Below are 16,409 nucleotides of genomic sequence, written 5' to 3' on the forward strand. Positions count from 1 at the left end.
ATGGCTTTTAGCTGAACCACAGAAGGCCCCAGCTGAGCAGTCTGTGGGAGACTCGAGGCCATAACGTCCCACGGTTTGCGAGCTGATGAGCTGGCACAAGGTCAGCTGACGTAGCATACAAGGCGGTAAGCTTCCATGGATTGAGTGGGTGCACTTAAAGGGAAGTGTGCATTTTTGTCGTTATCTAAAGGAACGTGAACAAAAAAATGACAGGGAGTCACACGGTGTTCCAAATGGTGAAAACAGCGAGATGGAATTCTACGAACGATGCGACTGTAATGGCTAAATTGGGTGGAGCTCTCAGGCATTACAGGTATTAATGCTACTTTTTAAAGGAGTACTGCATAAGTATTTTTTCAAGCCGAACACGGGTTTAAGGTTTTGAATTTTTTTTTTATAAACATCACTGTGTTTGAAAGCATCAGGGATATGAATTGTTTGTTTTCTGTCAGGGAATTGGAAATGAAAAGTGTCAGGCATGGGATAAATATGTAAACCTACAGTACTTGTTCTTGACAGTTTAAAGTACATGGTGTGTCACACGAATCGTTTTCAAAGATGGAGGAAACAAAGGGTTGGTTAAGTTCTAAGATGGATGCAATCTGTAAATTTAGTTAAAACCTGAAAAAGAAGTATGTCTTCTTTTTGTTAATGAACTCTGTAGCCCTTCGATGCAAAGTGGTTCTTTTCTTGGGTAAATTCAACTTGAAATAATGCTCTTTCTTTGGTTTGACTCTTTTAAACTGGAATCCTCCCCAAGTAACATTCTAAGCATTAAATTTTGCTTTTTATACTGTGCCCAGAAATAAGCGTTCAAGTTCTGTTTCCTAACTGGAGCTAATCCCAGTGTCAAAACACTCTTCAGTAGTTGTACAGCCCCCCCAAAGAACAAAGCACTGGGGAGGAACGAGAATGTGCAACAGATCCACAGTGTCATATAACTCTTCCTCCTGAGTCCTGGGGCTGAGTACACAGACGGTGCGGCAGGCAGTTGGGTGAGGAAAGGTTATTATTATTATTAATGGCTGTTCTGCCAGCAGAAATTTGGAAGAATTGCCTCCTTCAGTCAGTGCCCTCATCAAGTGCCATCAAATGCATACACAGCCAAACCTGTGCGGTGTCATCCTCCCTGCCAACAAACAAATGGATTGACATGATGGGTCAGTGGATGCACAGTGGGTTGGAACAGATGACCACAGTGGTCTTTACCAACCCTAATGATCCTGTGATTGCAGTGTAAGGGTGAGACAAATTTCCAAAGTCTTCAGAAGATATACAGCCTTTATTATTCTATACTGCCTGAAATATGGCCGTGCCCCGGCAGATTAAACGTGTTGCCTGCAAGATTTGTGTGCATACCACCTGTAGGTGCCACGTGCAGATCTTCAGTCTTTTCCCTGCTGGGTAACTAACTACTGCCATCAGGTAACAGAACGCTGTACAGAACAGAGTGCTGTATGAAACTAAATCACACTGCAGAGCACCCGGTATCCTGACTGCTAATATTTAAGCAAATGAAAACTAGCTTACCACTCCTGAGTTCTGCTGTTCTTACATGACCATATCCCAAATGGGTTCCTGTAGCAAGTACAAAAAGCTTGCTTTAAGGATGAGATTCTTTACCTGATGGATGGCAAATTCACTTTCCCTGCCCTGTATGCCAGTTTGCTATCATGCTGTCTTTTGCAGGACTGGACCATCACATTCTTTAGTCCAATTGTTAGCTCCTGTCTCTTTCACCAAGGGCTGCACTATTCAGAAACTATGGGTTAATATGGGTTAAGGCAGGTGAAAAATCCATGGGGTTTTACTGTTTGAGCACCCACCTCCTTTGTTTATTGCCGTGCATTTCCTCTGTTTAGCAGAACACTGTGCTACTGGTAGATACACTCTTAGCTCCTTTAACACACTGACTCTAGTGTAGCTTCTCCACGACTGCCTGTGCTGTGCATTCAGCTGAAGTACCCTATTTCATCTGATCAAGGAGAGACTCAAACTTCTGTAACAGAAAGAAATGAAGCTGCATTAATTACGGTATAACCCTTTATTAGTTCAACTTTTATACAAACTGTATTTCAAAGTGATACAAATACTGTTTCTTCTACAGACTAGAGATTGAGGTCTGTTAAGCACTGTTTTGTCCTTGTATTTATAAAGGTAGAAAATGTAACTAGGCTGGCAGTGAACCATAATGCTGGAAGACAATTCAATGTTTATCTGTTTATATATAAAGTTGCATAGAATTGTAGGTCTTTACAAAGGCATCTGTCTGTGGTAAAATCTCCCTGACCTACCATACTTCATCCTGTGAGCAGTACACAAGAAAGGAAAGGCCAGCACTGCTCCTTTGAAATACTATCCAGCACTTCTAAGTAAGACAGCTGTTGAAAAGCACCATACCAGAAACATCCAAGAGGGCAATGTAGGGAAAATTTAATCTGGGAGACTGTCTAGATAATGTATCATTAGGAACTGAAGTCTGTTAATGCACTGAATTTCTTAAAAGCACCTTACGCTTAAAAGCATGTGAGATTTAAACACTTCTTCCCAGTCAATGTTCTCCACTGTATTTAGCTTGCATAGGTAATCCTATTCCTTTTTGCCCTGACAAGAAACTCCTGCATCTGTGGTGCCCTGGGCACCCTGCTCTGGGTGTCCATACTTGAGGAGGGGCTAAGATCAGATGGCCTCCAGAGGTCAGCCATTCTGTGATTCCATTAAGCAAACCTCATAAAGGACTTTATCCAGTACTAGAGCTGTACTAAAACCTGTCATCCTCATGAGCAAGGACAGCAGAACTCTGCTTTGCAACTCCCTTATCTGACTTGGATGCACAGTCCTCCATTCTAAATCAGTTGATTTACAATATTTCCAAATAAAGTAATCCTGTGAGCAGTGGTTCGACCCTGACTGAGACCACTGACAAGCTTTTGCTTTGGGAGAAGTGCAGAACAATTGGAATGTAGCTTCAACCACGAAGCAAACAGAAGCAGCAACACTTCGGCCTGAATTGGCCCACCAAGTGGAGAAGCCAGTTTAACAGAACTCATTCCAAAATACTTTTACCTGGTGTCTTACAAGTCTTCAGAATAAATAGGTAAATACTGATTTTTCTTTCAAAGCCAAACTTTCCACTCACTTTAAAAGTGTTAAAATAAGAGTGTACTTGAAGAAATTCACCCAATTTAATGTGGGATAAGGATTTGCTCCTTGCAGTCTCACTTAATAACTTGCTCTCTCTGAGATTTGTGCAGGTTTGGTACTGTCGCATTTAGCTGGAAACAAAGACTTAATCTCCCTGTAATTGTAATGGTACATTAACTGTGACACCCAGGGCAGCAGTCTGTGTTGGTGGTAAGCCAGCTGCTGCAGGGGCTGCTGTTGCTGCATCCCTGCCCTGAGGCTGAGCTTCTGCAGAGATGCAGTCTGCAGTTCTTTCCAGTCTCCCTCCTTCCCATCCTTTGCTCTGTTAGAGCTGCTAAGTACAGCTGCTTGCATGGCTACTGGTCCACTCGATAACTGTTCAGTGTGCTCTGGGCACAGTTCCAACCGTGAGGAAATGGAATTTGTTACACTGTGATGTGGCATGAGAATATTTAACATCCTTGTTCCCAGACACAAGAAGCACCTCTAAATGAACGCCTTCACTTACACTATCTACTACAATACTCGGACCCTTACTTAATCTTTTTCTAAGAATTTGAAAGAAAGAAAAAATTCCTTGCTTCTGCTAGCTGCTATTATCAGCTGTGTAATACATGAGACTGCAAAAGGTAAAACTAGATAAAATATTATTGTAATGGGCTGTTTCATTTCAGCCATTTTAAGAAATGGGTGAAACAATGGCTGTGTTTAACATGCAGTGCCCTCTGCGTGGTGCACCAGTAGAGGAACACCTGAAGTGCAGAACAGCTACCACCACTGAGGAGCAGGATCAGCCTTCAAAAACTGCAAGGAGGCAACGCCATCAGCTAGTATTTAGAATACCTACGTGCTTTCTTTCAAGCTCAAGGGGACCCAAGCTGACAGGTCATTCCAGCAGCAAGTGGGTTTGAAGCATTGCCTCATTTTAACACTGGAAGTTCTGACCCTCCAAAGCTGGCAAATTGAAGTTCAATTGATTGTGCAGCAGAAAGTCAGCTCTCACTTCTTGTGTTTTTTTCCCCACATGAAATTATGTGTGTCACTTAGGGGACAAACAGCAGCCCAACTGCTAAGCAAATGCTAAATAAACCCTTTCTCCTGTGCTAGAAGGAATTCAGTGATAAAAACAGCAGGTGAAATTCTTAGAACAAACGCAGAGATCCTGTTAAGAGAAAAGCACAAAGCTAGTTCCTTGCTTTTTTTTCTGTTCAGAATGGAGAATATTATTACTGCACTCCGATTCAGGAAGGATGATCTAGCTCATCTGAGTTCCACTGGATTCTGGAGGAATTTTCTTCTTTCACATTGAGCAAGATAGATCAAATCACAGCACACAACCACACAATTACAGAACACAGAAATACAACCCTGCAAATACACTGATTCTAAGAGCGTGAAATCTGGTGTTGCTAAGAAGCTTCAAAATTAGTGTGAATGTTGAAACAGTCACCAAAGGAAAAAAACAGACACTAAAAGCTTCCTTAACCAGAACACGAGATAATAAAAGCATTCTTAGTTTCTATCTACAGCTCTAATATGCACACTGATACACGTGAACTGACTGCTGAATGTCTGGTGTGAATGAGGGTTTTCCCAGATTATAGCTGCTGCTTCACTTGGTTCAGTATGGCTGCTTAAGAGAGGTGCTATGTCTGGAAGAGACTGCTAATAACCACCCAAATACTGGTAACGACTGTAGCTCCATCTGGCATATAAGAAGAGTGAAATGAAAACCAAGTAAATATTTGGTCACAGCACTTCCCGTGAACAGCTTCAGAAAACAAAACAAAACCTTTACAGGAGAATTATTAGTTAGTTTTGAAAAGCTTAACAATTGATGTGTGCAGTCGTTTCAGCCGTACTGAAAGAACGGTGAGCTAGGAATTACTAATGCCTCAGATCAAGAAAACTGATGACAAGTCCTTCTATCGTAGTGTATGTGCTAAAGAAGGTAGCAGTCTCTCTCTTTGGTTATGTCTTTAGCCATAGAAGTGTTGTTCTAAGCGACAGGAAATTAGATGCAGAAATGTATTTGTTTTCTAAACTAGAGAATGGGTTTATTAAGAGTGTTGTGCCTGCACCCAGCTTTCTGATAACAATCTAGTGAGCTCAATGAGCAGGAGGCCAGGTCCTTCCCTAGTTATTCCACTGAAGAGCTGCACCAGGAGGCAGAATATGGCTTAGTCACAGCACTGAAATCAATGCAAACAGGCTTTGTGAGGAGTATAGAGCCAAGTCTTCAAATTGTACAGATTTCTCATGAATACTGCAGTCTTTATAGGGATGATAGTCTTTATAGGGACTTAATTCAGTGTTTGTCCATCTGCTGTAAAGTCCTAGCTCTTACACAGCTGTAGACTTGAACCCTAATAAAAACATTCCAAGTCCAAGCTACTGTGCAAATAGCCCTCTGTTGTGGATATTAACATACAAGTAGCATCGTATCTGCCTAAAGAAAATCAGAGATATTCAAAGTACTTGTGTTTCTTAAAGAAACCGAGTACTGAATGGACTGAACTTAGGTTCAAAGGACCTGGTAGAAACCTGATACTTTCACAAAGAAAATCTCCAAATAATTACATACAATGGAAGACCTCTTCCACAAACCCCAAGTCACCCACAGAACTATACAGAAGCTTTTAGGGGATGCCATTACCTTGGGCCTCAGTACATGTCTCTTAAGTGTGTCTCTCTCAAGCCTGGGAAGTTAGAGGAGCTCCGAGGTTAAGTCATCTGCATTTGAAGCTCTTACACAGCGGCAGAAATAGAATTCAAATTGCTTTCTTTTCACCTCTGAATTGTACCTCCTACAGACTATAAAAACAACAAAAAAAAACATCAACTCCTATTAATGACTTTCCCAAAATTAAGTAGGTCCCAAATGTCCAATAATCACATTTTCTTTCTTTTTCAGGTCTATGCATAAACCAGACTTCAACAATGATAGAACAGAAAACTCTTTAAGTATCTTTGACTAGTTCTAGTCTTCAGGCTTGAAAGAGTTCTTTAAATGACACACTGAAGAGACACAAGTCAAATATTTTCCCCTTTTTTATGAGGTTACTGGGTTCCATGCCCCATATTCCATAAGAAAAAACTCTCCCATTTGCTTCTATGGCCCCAAAATAAAGTTTTTAAAAAGAGTGTGAGCAGGTTGGAAATGATTTACCAGTCATTCATGGAGAGTAGAAAAGTTTGCCAGACGGTCACAGAAACTAGAAGAAAAAGCTTTTTGAACTTAAAACTGCTTAGATAACTGTAACTTCCCTAGGTTTTCTCTTTGCACTCTCTAGTCGCACCAGGGGGCGGAAGTTCGCTGTCTTCCTGCTTCCTTCGGCAGTACTTAACCGGCAGTCCTTCTGCAGCCCCCTCAGCAGCTCCATTAGCTCCCGTTTCTCCAGCTCTGCCTGCTCCAGTTCTTGTCGATGCTGTCTCTCTGCAGCCATGAGGGAACGGACGTCGGACATGACTCGTGACATCTGACTCTGAAATGCAAGTATCAAATTACTGCAATAAACAAGCTTCTCCAACCACGGTGTTACAATGTTGAATTGGTCATGCACATAGGGTAACAGGTTCTAAGTTAACAATGTTGAAATCGTCGGCTGGTTTTGTTAGCAGAAGAAACGTAATTAGAATAGAATAATAAATAGAATTATCAAAAGGTAACGTAGTCTTCCCTGTTATTTGATTTACCCTGCAACTTCCCAACCTTTTCAGCACAGCTGAACCACAGCGTAAGCACTGCTGTCTGTAGCAGGGCTCTGTGTCAGCACTGGATTAAGATACTTGCAACAGCACTAAACAAAGGGGCTGGCTATTTCATTCTGTTTGATTTGTGATGGACGCTTTAGGTTTAGAAGCTAAAAATGAGCTGATCAGCCAGGCAAAGTGCTGTGCTAGCATGTTTTGTTTTCTATATTTCATAAAACTTGCCTCTCTCTGAGGCTCTGTATTTACAAAAGAGGGAAGAGCTAACTGCTACAACTGCTGTAAGGGGGAAGGGGAGGGAAAAGCTCATACTCACCTTGAGCTCTTCAATTTCATTTTGCAGAACACTCTCTTTTTGGACCATATGTCTTCTCTGTGAATCTAATCTTGACTCCATCTCATGCTTTGCTTCCTCCACTCTGCAGATCATTTCTGACCTAAAAAAGTATTTCTCCTTTTTAAGCCTTGTTAACATGGGTGAATAAAATACTTCAAATTCCACAAAGTTTTCTTGCAGCCAGACAGCCTGACCTGTACAGGACATCTCCCTGGAGACACGATACCATTATCCATAAACTGTCTTCAGTGACACATTCTTGCTGCTTATCATTCAGCATCATAAGGGGACAAACATATCACATTCTTGAAGCTTGAGATCATGTACTTATGACTCCAAATAATTGACTGTCTGCAGTATTTACTTATTTCTAAGCATACATACTCAAGATAAAAAAAATGTGTGAATATTACTGTACTGCTAAACATGTCATCTTGTCACTTTCATAGAAGACATTAAATGATAGCAGTAAACTGTCATAATGTGATCACGTACAGATCAACTGCCAAAAATTTGCTGTTATGGTGTTAACCTTTTGAGTTCAGTAACTAGGTACCTGAATTCCTCATGTTTCAATGATTTTTAAATGGATTTGAGCCAGACTTCACAGCAACGTTCAGGAGCACAAGACTCACAGAGTTGAAAGACTAAAAATAGGGAAGGAAACATGGAAAAAAAACCACAACCCAACAAGCAAAGAAACAAAAAATGCACCAAGAACTGCCTAGTGGAAATATCACAGAAAGGAAGAGGTACAGAAACATATAAGAGGAAATAAGAGAATACTGGGAAGGAGATTCATACTGACCAACTGTTATGCCATGGTTTTAATAAAAAACATAAATAAGATCCTATGCAGTTAAATCTACTGGTCTGTACCTAACGAGATTATCATGAGATTTTTATCTTCGGGATGATTTGTATAAATAGGAATAAATAATTAAACAACGTGGATTTGCACCTATATCACAACAATGGAAAGGGAATTGCTAACTTCTATCCAGTTCTTGGGAGGTATTTTGTCAGTTTATCGGCTCAGTTTTGTTCAGCTGCAAACAATGGTATTTCAGGATTTGTAAGAACTTGGATGAAAAAAGTAACAGGAAAAAAAAACAAAACAACAAGAATTTAAATCTACACAGACAAGTAATACCCTGTTCCTCTAGTATCAACTGATTAACAACTATTTTAACACATACCAGAATCCAGTGCCAGTAACGTGAAGTGCTTTATACAGTGATTTTAGGCCCAGACAAACACAAACATAAACAAATAGATGTGTACCGAAGTAGCTCCAGCTCAGTTCTCAGCTCTGCTACACAATTATGCTGTGTGTCTTCTGCACTGAGAATGGTGTAACCACAGCCATTGGGGCACTCCCGGCTCCGATATTCACACACTGCCAGGTGGCCATCAAGGTTACGTCGTTCAATCTGAACTGTACAGCCTGAACAGGGAACAGGAAGACAAGCTAACCACTTACAACCAACAGAAGCATTTCCATTCATTCCAACATAACCATTTCAGTGAGTAATGAAGTTGCAGTATCCTGAGATAAGCAACTGTCAATGTGTTGAAAGGTGGAAAAAAAGCACATTCTTAGAACATAAAGTGCAATAGTTATAACACACATACTGCTAATAATGCAGACTTTAAAAAACACTTATTCCAATATTCATCGGTTAAATGAGAAATGAGCACTTTTTGTAAAGATTTCTGTCACTGGTCTGGCATTCAAGCAACTTCAGTAACAACAACCCAGATGCCAGGCCAAGACTCTTAGCTTGCAATGAATAGAGCTGAGGAAAAATGTAAACGTATAAATAAATAAAAATCAAATTCAAATTTAGGAAAAAAGGGTCCAAGGACAGGTTGTACAACAGTGGGTGCTTTCCTGACCACTGGTTAGTCTTTTGTCTATACAACAGGCCATGAGAGATTTACACATGCTCACACCTTGGTACCACACAACAGAGACGAGGAGCAGGAACTCGTTAAACGTTACTGTTCATACAGAAAGTAAAAGATGCGTTTGCAATAGTCACTGCTGAGACTTCTGACTTCCCATGGAGCAACTCCAGCATCTCAATTTCCTCACAATTAATTACAGTGGCAGACTTAACTATGCCCTTAACATCTTTAATTAGAAATTAAGTTTTTCTAGGAACATGTAACGTTTTGGATAAAAGCAGCTGGGAAATTTTACAGTACATTTATTTTTTTAAGTATGTTTCTTCCTCAGGAAGGACAGGTTTGTCTCAGAGACCTTAACACAAACAGCTCAATTCTACTAAAAATTTAGTTAAAAAATCTCATGGTCAGGATACTTTTCTGTTAAAGTCAAGAGATGGTGAGTGGCTGCAGATGCACCAGGAAAAACAGCTGTTCCAATCAATGTAACATCACGTCAAGCTGTTCCAATCAGAAGTCACATCACAGTTTAATGAAGCTTCAACACTGAAAGACAAACTCACAAATTGACAGAAAGCTTAACAAACGTACTCCTCAATCTTCATGAACTTGAAATTCACTGCCCTCCTTAATTTCAGTTAGTTTTTGGATAAGAATTTGTTGCTAATGGCCATGATTGCCACGAATGGGTAATGAGTTTTCTTCAGAAAAGACTGCTGCAAAGAGCAGCCTTTGAATTTCTGTTTAAAAATGAATGGCCATTATTGCCATTCTGTTGACAGAAAGATGGAAAATAATCTTTTCTGTTCAGAAGATATGTAACAACTTTGACTGTTACTCACCAGCATTGGAGCATGGTATCTGACTGTATTCACACTCCCTCTCGTGCCTGTCTATAGACTCCAGAGAGCAAACCATTTCACAGCCATACTCTCTGTTTTTGCAGTGTAGCTGAAGACGATTCAGATCATTTTTCATATACCTATGCACAAAAAAAAAATGTTCTTAAAACAGAAAATTATTGAAAAAAATTGAATTCTCCACTGTGTGAAGACAAATTAAAATTCAAATTGTAACTAGGAAAACTTACAAATAATCAGTTTGTATATATATAGGCATTCAAGTGACAATATTGGAAAGAACAAGCTAACAAACTTGAAAGAAACAATGTTAAATGGGAAAGTGAGTTGACAAAATTAAATGTGCAATCAAATTCTTTATTTTTGATTGTCTTTAACTCTTACTTTTCACTAGTTTAGCAGGTATTCCAACACTTTGGCTACTCTTTCATTGGCATTGCCTGCTTCAGCTTTCCATACAGTTACACTCTCATTAGGGACAAACATAACTCCATTAGTGCTCTCATTAACTCAATGCCTGCAGCTGATTTAAACACAACATTACTCAATCTGAGTAAGACAGGCAATACAGGAGCCACACACCAAGCAGTGCCAAGTGATAAAACTATGACTTCTGGCAGTAGACAATTATAAAAGTGAAAAGAAAAATACAAGATATACATTACTTAGTGACTGTTAATCCTGAGAACTGCATTGCCTGCTTTCTCTAGAACTGTTTGGGAAAGTTTTGCTGCTATAGAAAACATTCAGAATACTATCTGGGCAGGTGTCTAGAACTAGCACTCAAGATACACTAAGGTGGAGACCAAAATAAGTGCTCCTTCTGTTCAGAAATCTTAATATCTCAAAAACTACAAAATGCTAATGGCTTCAAGCAAGTGATCAGCTTCTATCACAGATATTTTGGGCAAAGACAACTTTGAATGACAGTAGGTGACAAGAGATGAATCTATGCAAGAAGAGTTCAAAAAATCCTGAATTCATACAATTCCAACATAAATGAGGCTATCGTATACCTGTACAGAGGCCGTAGCACAGACACATCAATCACTTGTCTGTCCTCAGGGCAGTTGCTGTGATGAACAAGCCACCCATGAATGCAAGCAGTACAGAAAGCATGTTCACAAGGAGCCTGGAGCGGATCTTCCAGCACATCACGGCAGATGGAGCATAAGAGCCCTTCATTAACGTAGCCAACAAAGCGTTCAATATCATAACCCATGCTTTCCACACACTTTCAACCTGTTACCAAACAGACATAAAGCAGTTTCTGTTCAGGATCTGATAACACATCAGCAAATACAGAGCTGGTGAGAATGCAAGCACCTGCATGCACTACAGACTTCAAGATTCAATTGCGAATTGGAGGATTGTACTGCTGGAGGTCAGCATCCTCATTTTATATCAAGATTCCCTGAAGTTTAAAAGCAAAGACATCAGCAGATGCATCCTAACTCTGCTATTAAGCACAGTACTAGCAGCCATCACAAATCACATAGCTCCTGCTTACTTGAACTCTACCTGAAGCAAAAATATCAAAGAAGGTTGAAAATGTTTGCATTCCATTTATATAATATAGATCTTCTACACAATGCCTACCAAACTCAGAAAACAGTAACCTTACAGCCCACAGCCGTGGTGCTATCAGCCTGCACATTTTGTATTCTGAACTGTATGTGACAATACAGTGCCTCCTTACTGAAGGAAAAAAGACAACAAAGTTTCTCCAATAGTTACTGACTCCCATTCCAAAGGGAACACCACAAAATCTCCTTGTGTCTAGGGAACTGTTTGATATTCAGGAAGAAAGAGAATCCAAGGCTTCAGCTAGCCCTGAAGTCTTGACAGGCTATTGTTCTCTCCTACCAGATCTACTTCATAAAACAGAATTACCTTTTGAGACTATTTGAAAGCATTGTGAAGAAGAACTAAGAGGCAATCTACCTTCACCAAAATCCTTCCCTCAGAGAAGCTGCTAAAACTTCACAGAACCCATGAAAGCATTAGAATTTGCCTCCCTCCTTAACGTACAAGATTAGGACTGAGTTTTTAATTAGCTATGAGGCTTTCTAAATAAAATATGAAAACATCCTACCTTCTTAGATTTTACTACATATATTCCTAGTTTGTCCAATTACTAAAGAATCAGCGTTCTCATCAGCAACATATGCAGTATATCCTTCAGTTTCTCTTCACTGCTTTATTATGCCTATGAGAAAAATTAGAAAGAAAAAGGCTCAGTTGTGTTTCTTACCAAGTCCTATGTTTAATCAGCCAGTTGTTGAATAGAATGTTGCCCTAACAGCTTTCAAAACCTACAATTCAACACAAGAGATCTGATTAGACCAGGAAAAACAACAACAAAAAAACAACAGTCTTTTAGTTATTACTGATCCTAGCACATACTGCAAACCAGAACACCCAGTGAGCTTTAATTTCAAACCCCTAGAGATTCATTTGTAGAACTGAAGTTAACAGAATTCAGTAATATTGAAAATCAGCAACTGAAATCTGGTAAAATAATATTCCTTACAGTTTTGAAACTTTATCTAACCTGGCTTCATCCAGGCATGACATGCAGCTCATTTTTAAAACAGAAATATCACAGTCAAGTTCACAGAACTGATAAAGAACATTGTTCTGATACATAGTATAACTAAGGTCTCACTACAAACAAAGGCATCACTTAAATCCCCTAGGGTCAACATCTAGTAATTGTAATATAATATTCTAAGAGAATCAGTGCTAGAGAAATAAATCAGAACTGCCTAGCTATGTTGCTCTCACTTTGAACTAGATCTGTTTAAGAACAGCAGGAATCTGCAAGGACTCCAAGGATATTTTGCTCTAAAAAAACAAAAACAAAAAACACTGAACAAACCAACAAAAACCAAACAACTTTACAACTCCCTTTCACTAATACATCATAAATCCAGAATTTGGAGCACCTTCCATTTCTGAGTAGTAAAACATAGCTTCACTGAATACGAGAGGTACCTGTGTTAACAGGGTGCTTGCTAAGACTAAAGTTAATAACATCTCTATTGAGAGCAGATATAACACAAGCAAGCAAGTCTGTTACCAAACATAAAACACATCACCTGCTCTAGTTTCCACACTGCATTTTATTTCTACTGGCATGTTAATAGCACAGCAACAGCAACATGCAGTGCAATCCATGGACCCCTGACAAGATCCCAAGCAGATCTTGGAGTGCACTCAGCTCTGTACTTCTCTGGCTATGCTGCCATCCACAATACAGACAAATGAAACCTGCAGGCATCATGGATATGCCAACCCTTTGGACAAAGCGTGGATGTTTTATGTTTTTAGAAGAGTGTGCTCAAGAAAAACTGTATTATGAAGATGATAAACAATTCTTTTCATACTGTTGTTTCCCTGCATACTTTTAAAGCTCTCCTGCAAAAACAGGAAATTCAGCACTGTGCCAGTTCAGGGTAAACAAAACAAGCACTATGTTTGCACAAAGCTGTCACTGTGAGGACAGAAGGGAACAAGGGGAAGTTAGGAACTGGAGTACAATGCTAATTAATAGTAACAGAATGTGAAGCCAAGTACTAGCTCCCAGTACTGATGAAAGCATCAAGACATACAGTATGTTTACACTGCAGGACTGTTAAATGCACCATACACGTTCTGTAATTTGAATTATGAGGCTAACATTTTGATTTGGTGTGTCAATGCCAAGGGATTCAGCTCTTAGAAAACCTTCACAGAAGTATAAGATATGTCCTGAGAACTCTATATTAACTCTGTAGCTCTATGGATTCTTTTCTACTGGAATTGTGGATGCCACAAGCTACACTTGCCTGTGCTGCTGATCCCCACTCACTCTTCAAGACACTGGGGAGAAAATCAGGCAGATGTAGCTGGCATACACTACAGTAATACAGATGGCTTTACTCAGTGCTTCCACTGCAGCACACCATTGTCTTCAATTTCTGTCCTCTCTTCAGCCATTTCTCTTTTCTCAACTTTGAACTCAAAACCTCTTCCTCCATTTCTATTACAGTTCACAGATTTCATACTCCTCAGTGTTTGCATCTAGAAATTACATTAGGCAGCACCACCTTCTCACACTTCACTAACATTTCCAAACCTTGCCTTGTCTGGTTCCTCTGGTCCCGATTTTTTCCCATCACCTGGCAATTACCAGCAACGCTGTCCCCAAGGAAACCTGAAATGTGTAGGTGCAAAATCTGGAAGGCAGAAAAACATGAACTATCATATGCTATTTTTTTTCCATTCAAATACATTTTCTCCTCTTCATAGTTCCTGACATGTGACAATTTCCCCCAGTACTGGAGTTTAACCCCAGTTGGTGGCTCAGCATCAGGCAGCTGTGTGCCTGCTTTGGGGGCTTAGATAAATTAATAAGATAAAAAAACAACAACAAGAAGAAAATACAAAGCAAAAGAGAACACAAAGAGAAACAAAACCAAAGAAAATAAGCAATGTAACCACAACTGTTCAGCACCAGGGCTCGTCAGTCCCTGAGCAGCAGCTCCCATGCAAACAATGCCCTCACTTTACTGCTGAGCATAACCTGCTCAAGAGTATGGAACATCCTTTAGGACATTTTGGGTATTTGTCCATCCTGTGCCACCTTCCAGCTCCTGGTGCATCCCCCAGCTTTACACTGGAGAGGCAGTATGAAATTGAATCATAGAATCGTTTCAATTGGAAGGGACCCTTAAACGACATCTGGTCCAACTCCCCTGCAATGAACAGGAACACCCACAGCTACATCAGGTGCTCAGAGCCTGGGTCTTGCCTGACCCTGAATGCCTGCAGGGACAGGACATCCATCATGTCTCTGAACAACCTGCTCGAGTGCTTCAATACTCTTACTGTAGAAAAAAACATTTTTCTTATACCCAACTTAAATCTCCCCTCTTTTAGTTTGAAATCATTTCCCCCTGTCCTACCACAGCAGACTCTGCTAAAGAGTCTGCTCTCTTCTTTCTCATAGCCCCCCATTTAGATACTGAAAGGCCACTACCAGCCTTTCCCAGAACCTTCTCAGCTTCAAGCTGAAACAATAAAAGGCCTTGATGCAGTGTAAACACTGCTCAGCAACGACTAAAGCATCCCTGTGCTAACAACACTGCTTTCATCACAAATACAAACCACAGTACCCTATCAGCTGCTATCAAGATCATTATTAACTCCATCCCAGCCAAAAGCAGCGTGGATACTGATTCATTAGTTCAGGAGCTTCTGCCCCATGTTGTTTGTCAGGCAGATGCAAGCTTGAAGCCATGCAGAGCAGGCCATAGCTTTCAGACAGAGATTCTGTATGGGTACAGATACAGGGAGAATATGGACAGGATATGGCTACCAGTGACATAATGGTTAATCTTGCCAAATATCTACAGCTAATCAAAGCTATTCCATCATAAAATTAGGACAGTGATACATTAGTGAAATGTTTTTTTCTTTTACAGTAGTTTCTGATTTTTTAAAAAGTTTATTTCCTTGTGGCAAAATAAAGGCAGTTATAAGGGCTGTAGGGCATCATCACACAACTAGAGATGTGTACGATAACACTTTCACAAGTCCTGTGTGAGTGGAAGAAGAAATAACTTATGCAGCAATTAGGTGATGTTTAACACACTGCTGCTTCAGCTTCTGTTTCACAAACAGGCACTCTGTTTTTAAATCCCACTATACAAAAGCAATGTTTCAGTCTGCCTTGTGAAACTGTAAGTCAGTTTCTGACTGCATTAATGCCCAAAGAAGCAGACACATCCCTTCAACTGTGTCAGCACAAGCTCTCACTCCTGCCTCTATCCACCATGCCAGGTAAGTAGACTGTTTGAAGGCTGAACTGCCAAAAAACGCATCTGACAGCAATCCTCCCTTGGCCTAAGCCAAGCCATCCTTTATTTATGTCCTCTCACCTTCCCTCGTCTCCCCCCGTTCAATCAATGGGGCATTTAACGCAGCCCTTTCCTCACCTGGTGCAGACAAGTGCCCATGCAGAAAACCAGACTGATTTGCCAGGCTCGACTGTCACGCAAATGGCTCAGGACTAGTTCCAGCGGCCGCGGAAGCGGAGCAGTACAGGAGATGACCAACACAAGCTCCTGCGCTCCTCAGAACAAGCCACCCCACTCATTTAGGGCACAGGTAAGAGAAGGGGCCGCGTTCGGGCGGGCTGCTGACGGCTGGCGCTGCTCTGGGCCACGCACATCAGGGCACCACGCGCGGCGCCCCGCCTCCACCTACCGGCATCTTCCCGCCGCCGCCTCCTGGGGGCCCCCGGGCACGGCGCTTACCCAGCACCAGGCCCACACGCTGCGCGTGTAATGGCCGCTATCGGTGCACGGGCCGAGCCCGCCCAAACCTCTCGGCACTGCCTCAGTCCCACCGCCCCTCAGCCCGCTGTCGCAAAAAGGTCGAGGTTACCTTTGCAGCCACTC

The 16,409-nt window shown here is 40.9% G+C and overlaps 1 protein-coding gene across 5 annotated transcripts; it reads right to left on the reverse strand.

The window, feature by feature from the left end:
• Positions 1 to 1,955: 1,955 nt before the first annotated feature.
• Positions 1,956 to 16,253, reverse strand: LOC136058991 (RING finger protein 151-like). Of its 5 annotated transcripts, XM_065752835.1 has the most exons (9): positions 16,216 to 16,253; positions 14,074 to 14,183; positions 12,059 to 12,172; positions 10,980 to 11,205; positions 9,946 to 10,085; positions 8,477 to 8,639; positions 7,172 to 7,292; positions 6,383 to 6,629; positions 1,956 to 1,996 (listed from the first exon to the last, which is right to left on the reverse strand). In XM_065752835.1, exons 4-8 carry the CDS (start codon positions 11,183 to 11,185, stop codon positions 6,393 to 6,395), a joined length of 867 nt encoding a protein of 288 aa, XP_065608907.1. In that variant the 5' UTR covers positions 11,186 to 11,205; positions 12,059 to 12,172; positions 14,074 to 14,183; positions 16,216 to 16,253; the 3' UTR covers positions 1,956 to 1,996; positions 6,383 to 6,392. The 5 variants fall into 5 exon arrangements, with proteins under 5 accessions (XP_065608907.1, XP_065608906.1, XP_065608909.1 ...); XM_065752834.1 differs by lacking the exon at positions 1,956 to 1,996 and having other exon boundaries at positions 6,100 to 6,629; positions 14,084 to 14,183; XM_065752837.1 differs by lacking the exons at positions 1,956 to 1,996; positions 12,059 to 12,172 and adding an exon at positions 12,218 to 12,278 and having other exon boundaries at positions 6,100 to 6,629; positions 14,084 to 14,183.
• Positions 16,254 to 16,409: the final 156 nt, after the last annotated feature.

Source organism: Cyrtonyx montezumae, unplaced genomic scaffold (assembly GCF_038088225.1).
Source record: "Cyrtonyx montezumae isolate F1298 unplaced genomic scaffold, pur_monq_1.0 scaffold_8, whole genome shotgun sequence".
NCBI classification, from domain to species: Eukaryota; Metazoa; Chordata; class Aves; order Galliformes; family Odontophoridae; genus Cyrtonyx; species Cyrtonyx montezumae.